Below are 6342 nucleotides of genomic sequence, written 5' to 3' on the forward strand. Positions count from 1 at the left end.
TTTTGCACATTAATCAGCATGCTAATAATGACCACAATACCAGTTATGGTCTGTCAAATTTTGTAAGGTTTGAACATCTGCCGCACAACGTTGTCGCACGAGGCAGAAGATCTCTATTTCCATCTCATATAACTGTAGCACCTGATCCTAATTTGAGCTTCATTGGTTTTTAGCAATCCGACGCTTACGTTTTTGTTGTTCCTTGCGGATTTTTTTTTAGCAGCGCCTTTAGATAGCATTTTGACATACAGGAGATAAATACAAGAAAAAATATGTTGTGCTGTTTGTTTTAACCTTCCGTCTCTACCTTAGTAAACTCTTCTCTCTCTGCGACCATGTTTACAGTTAGCTAGCTTAATTGTGAGCCAGGAATGATTTAAAAAAAAAAGTGTTACCTGCTTGTACTTTTTTATTACTTCATTGTCAGTTCAAATAAAGCCCGTATTTTCTGTCCACATGTGACATCAAGAGCCAGTTGTCTCCCAGATTATGCGCAGAACTGGAGGCAAAGAGAAATTCTTATCCCGCATCGTCTCAGATTACCTCCACTCTTTGGTTCAAGTGATAAAACCACTGAACAAGCGCACACTGAAGGTTCATCCCTAAATCATGAGATGAACAGGACAGTTCTGAAGGATCCCGCTTGCTGTACGACACAACCGACCAAGGAGCAATAAATAACTGCGCCAATGCGATGTGTAACTCAGATATGAGGGTCATGATCCACATTTTCTTTAATAAATCACGTTTTTTTTATCCACGGAGATTCCTTCAAAAGGATTTTCACTCGTATTTGTTTTCTGGCTTGGTGTGAATTTGATTACGTAGGTTGTAAGGGTAGTTCTGAGAGACTTCTGTAGAAGAGGCCTTCTCTAATGTGACCCCAAACAAGGTCATCAGAAGTCTGCGGCGTCAGGAGTCTGACGCAATTGATTCCTCAAGTTGTAGTTGTTGCCCCGTTGATGCTGATCAGATTAGGCAATCCTCTATTGCCTAAAGTTCACAAAAACTTCTGTAATCAGGCTTGCATTCAGGGCCATGTTAATGTGTGTGTGTGTGTGTGTGTGTTTGTAGTTGTGTGTGGTTGTGAGCGTTATGTCTGTTCATTCAACATTGAATGAACAGATTGATTGTCTGTCATATTCTAGACTGATTAGCACTTAGTTACATTCAATGCTAATGTAATGTTTTAAGTTTTGTGTCAATGCAATGTTTTGTATTTTGCGTCAGCACTTACAACTAGTTGTGGTTACGCGCTTGTTTGGAGAGTAGCTATAAACCAGTAAAATTGTACGTGGTACGCAGATGGGTAGAAATGCTTGGACAAATTATTTTTTGGCACGGCACATGAAAACGCTTGCCGACCCCTACACCATCTGCGGTCGCTGACGAGTTCTACTGTAGCATCTAAGCCACCGGCAAACCATGCACATTATAAACAGTCAAACGAGCACTTTACTGACTGTGTGTGCACCCACAATTTCCTCATAATCATAGCTGTTACACACTCACTGCTCTCATCAGGAAATCACCAACTGCTATTTTACTGCATGATGCACTTTATATTTCATTTTATTATATATTATGTGTTGTGCATTGTGTTAACTACAGTCAAGACAATGAACACGAATAAGAATTCTAGTGTGCAGGTCACAAATAGCAAACACAGTTGTCAGTCAGGAGAAAATGCACAGTTAGTAAGGTCTCTACAGGAAATAGCAAATGGGAAAATATGACACAGTAGCTATTTTGGGAGTTATGTGGAGATGATACAGATTGACATGCACACAGGATACATAAAAGCGTCCGCGGTAAAGTTGACAGAGTGCAGTCGTATCCTTATTGGTGTCTTCCAGTGTATTTTGTTGCATAGAAGTTTAGCCTGCTTTGACTCCTTGGATAATTTTCTAACTCTGATGTGACGTTATTGTATATATATAATTTATTTTTTTATTTTTTTCAGGACGAAGCTGTAGAACCACCATTAGATTTCTATTCTAGCATAAACCTCTGTAAACACTCTTAAAGTGGTTTGGGAACTTTCAGATCTGGAAACACAAATTGGAGAGCAATACCACCTAGCAGTTTTGAGGCTTGTGGTTTGCCAACAGCACTTCACGTAAAAAAAAAAAAAAAGAGCCAGTGCACATGTTTGTTGGATTCCTGTTGCATCGGCGTGGATATAGTAGTTTAGAGCCAATGAACGGTTTAGAAACCAAGAAAAGGCACTGTATTCTGATTTTAGACGTGCTTATCACACGTCAGAGTTTTTATCTGTCATTTCACCAGCAGTGAAATGACTCACACGTTCGATTTCAACGTGAAAGGCTTGCTCAAGCCTCATGCCAGTAGGCCCCCCCATCATCTCTAGATAGGACTGCCATTGTTACCGCTTAGAAAACTCAGCTGTTACAGTTTTTTAAATAAACGTTTTAAGGTAGGAAAACAATGGTGAAAACGTGAACTTTTCCTTTCTTCTAATAAGAGCAGGTAATGATTAGGACTTGTTTTGCTTTGAATTCTGATGGTTATTGGCTGGCATTTGTTCGTGTTCTCTCTGAGGAGCAGCTTCCCCAGGCTTGCTACACTTCTTGACTGATATTTACAACTGTTCTGAATGAGGAAGTAAGGCACATTCAAAGCGTACTTTACATGCCTCACCTATGGCTTCAAAATAAAAGTCCTGCCATGTTATTATTTGTTTGTTGAGGAGTCTTCGGGTAGTATTTGTAAGTATCAGGAGGACACATGAAGCTGAACGCTGCACATAACAAGGCTTTTAGAGGCGCATCCACACGTCCACCTCTGAGTGATTGTTCGCACGGCTGTTTTTAGCATGTTTAGTGGCAGGATGTTGTAAATATCACACACTGGTGCTCTCCAGACAAAGGGAAGGCTTTTACTGTCTGCTCTCTCTCTCTCTCTCTCTCTCTCTAACTTCCCACAATTTCCATGGAGAAGATTTTTACAATCAGTTCCAATTAGGCACAATTCTCATGTATAGAGCTTTCTTTTTATGGTCAGTCACCACCCAAAGCTCGCTTTTACAGCTGGCATCACCTGGTGAGTTATTGTCAATCTCCAACCTGGCCAGTCGTCATTAGAGTATCCAGGGGTTTTAGTCTTCACGACACTAAGGGACCACAGGTCCACTCATGGTTTGTGGAAGCGATTACGCCGGCAACTCATTCTGAGCGTAGTTTTTTTCCCAATTTTTGGGGACATACAAGGAGGGTAAAGTAATCACAATGCTGTTCCATGAATTGGAATCCAGTGAAAAATAGATAAGTGTCTGTCTGTCTGTCTATCTATCTATCTATCTATCTATCTATCTATCTATCTATCTATCTATCTATCTATCTATCTATCTAATTTAAAAAATTCTCTTGATTATAGTTGAATCATTTGTTGATAATATTACATACAAAAGAGTTGTCTTCCTGTCTGTGCCTATTACCCCCCCCCCCCCCCCCTTTTTTTTCTAAGTCCTCTCCTAAATATATGGGGGGAAAAAACAGAAGCTTATGAAGAAGCTTCAAAGAAAATCCTTTTCATTGATATGAGTGTAGAGAACTTTTTTTTTTTACACAACACACTTGAAACTCAAAGAAGCCCCTCAATAAACAGACAGGTGGTCTCATATCCACTGAAGTGAAACATCCAGAATATTTTTATTTCGAAATTGTATTGAGTAATATGTTCTTAATCACAAAATTAACATCTTATGCACTTTACATATAAGGAACCACATCCCACAAGATCTTTGGAAGTTCTTGAATTGTCTTTCTCAGATGGAAGATCCTTCTGAAATATTGATAAACCAGGTCTGAATGGCTAACAGTTCATGACTTTAAAATTAGACGTCTTAGGTGGTAGTCCTGGCATAGGGCTGGAAAGTGAATCAGGATGTTTTATAAGACAGTAACTAAGAGCTGTAAAAAGCGTATCATGACACTGTGGACAGAAATGAAAACGTATTAACTGGTCTTTGAAGTGCAATGATTTCAGTGTGATAGCTGACAAAAATGCCATCACCACTGAGCTTCACTTGTGTACAGCTGTGGATTAAAGGAAGCTACATTCTTCAAAGCACACTGCACACTCCTAAACAGGTCAGGATTAGTGAGACAACACATGTCCAGACTACAACAGGTGTCTTATCCAGGTCCATTGTGCAATGAACCACAGTGAGCTTGATTAACCAGAACATAACCAGATCCAGACAAGCAACACATGGATTTCAAGGTCTAGCTGTGACTTTGTGACTTTTCTTTTCTATTTTTGGAATTGATCATGGTAACCGTGGTAACCAAGGTATTTCGTAGTGATGTTTACGCTCACAATCCACCCTCATTCAAATGCTGAAACATAGAAATAATAATATTTACATAAATATTTATTCATTCGCAGGTTTGTAAAATAGCTTCTTTTTTTCCAACGACAACAACAACAACAACAGCAAAACAGCAAAACAACAACAACTAAAGAAACATATATACATCCAGCTTTTGCATGTTTTTGTTATGAGTTTGTACACAAGAATTGATTCGGTTTGATTGATTCAGCAATTCACATATTATCAGGAACATTGTTTGCATTATTAACATCATAAACTAATTATGATCGTTGCAGTTTATACATAGCAGTATTTTTTTCTTCATGCAGATGACAACGCTTGATTCTTTAGTGAGGGGAAAGTACAGTATACTACATGTATGCTTCACAACTCAAAACAAGGATTAGTGCAACAAATTGCTATTTGTGTTATTTATTGTTTTTAACATTGCTCTAACTTATTATATTATATTATCAGGCTGAATAGCAAAGCCCTCTAACGTATACAACTAGTACCTCTTTTGAAAATGGTTAAATTGAAACATATTTTTTCATCTAGTCATCAGACTAAGACAGCTGTACAAAGAAAATTTGCAACATATAGGCTGCTCCTTTACTGGAGACATTAGATTAGATTGTAAACTAAATTGCACTCTAGAATTAGGATTTTTCTGAACCCCCAAAATGCGACGGGGGTGCGGATTTCATCTGGGCAAAGGCACTTCTTCTCTGCGATCCAGTGGTAGCAGCGATGGTTTAGGGGTATGGGTCTGATTCAGATTGAGGCCGGCCTCCGCTCTGGCCTTGAGGAGCGGGTCTGTCCCCCAGTGGAGGCAGTGACGGCAGGGACAAGCCACAGAGTGGTGCACCGAATGGGCTGGAGAGTATAGGGCTGGAGGAGGCAGTCCACCCAACCGCTGGTAAGGGGAAGGAGACAGCCGCAGAGGGTCCATTGGCCTTAGGGGTGCGCTGAATGGACTAGGGAGGGCAGAGACACCCATGCCAAGGTGAGAGTAGAGATGCAGTGGTATATGAGGCAGAACAGGGTAGGGGAGTCCCGCTGAAGCTTGGGTCACCATGAGGGCACACAGGTTCGGGTCCAGTGGGTGTGGCCAGTTCAGGCTGTGACGTTGCCTTTTATCCTTCATGCGTCTGTTCTGGAACCAAACCTGTGTCAGACGGAGGAACAGTGGTTTGTGAGCAGAGAGAAAAATATCAAGTAAATGCCAGAACATCACACTGATAAAAATGGAAGCTTGTTAATTAATCAGCTGTGTTTCATATCCACTTGAAATATGAGAGCCACTGTGAAGTTTGCAATTAAAACACAATACATAGTGAAAAACGTCACAGTGAAACAGTATCTAAACGTCCAGATATACACAGAAACTTTGTTTAGACCATTGGTATAGTCCCCCTGTCGGTGCTGATCTGTCTCTGTGGGCCACAGACTTTTCGTGGGCTCTGTTTAAACATTAGTTACAATAACATATTTACCTTAATAGTAGTCTCGGGTAAATTGAGTGCTGCTGCTAGTTCGCATCTCCTAGGCCGGGAAACGTAGCTCTCTTTGCAGTATTCTTGCTCAAGGCGGGACAGCTGCTCTCGTGTGAACGCCGTCCGGTGACGCCGACTCTGGTCTACAGTGCTTAACAGCGAGTTGCGCGAGCCCTGTTCCTCCTCCCCTTGGTCGCTGTCTGCATGGGCGACTGTGGACACCGGTGACTCCCTGCCCTCAGCCACTGAAAGCGAATACATTGCGTAAGCACAAATTTCTAGTGAAAATAATTTTAAAATGTAATCTCACAGTGAAAAGTTTACAGAGCATGAACTTTTAGTTTTGGACTGAGTGCAATGACGCAGTAACTCGAGCTGACCAGCACCTAATAATCGCTTGTCCTAATCAGTAACAAAATACCAATATCAGAACAGGGATGGTCCTGTGGCCCATATGATTCGTAGCAACTAGCTCACGCAAAAAGTCGATCAATTCTTTTTTTCATGTTT

General features: G+C 40.7%; 1 protein-coding gene across 1 annotated transcript; it reads right to left on the reverse strand.

Annotated features, from left to right (window-relative positions):
* Window positions 1–5039: 5039 nt before the first annotated feature.
* On the reverse strand, window positions 5040–6093 carry eve1 (even-skipped-like1). Its single transcript, XM_030793251.1, has 2 exons — window positions 5833–6093; window positions 5040–5504 (listed from the first exon to the last, which is right to left on the reverse strand). Exons 1-2 carry the CDS (start codon window positions 6091–6093, stop codon window positions 5040–5042), a joined length of 726 nt encoding a protein of 241 aa, XP_030649111.1.
* Between the last annotated feature and the right edge of the window lie 249 nt (window positions 6094–6342).

This window comes from Chanos chanos, chromosome 16 (assembly GCF_902362185.1).
Source record: "Chanos chanos chromosome 16, fChaCha1.1, whole genome shotgun sequence".
NCBI classification, from domain to species: Eukaryota; Metazoa; Chordata; class Actinopteri; order Gonorynchiformes; family Chanidae; genus Chanos; species Chanos chanos.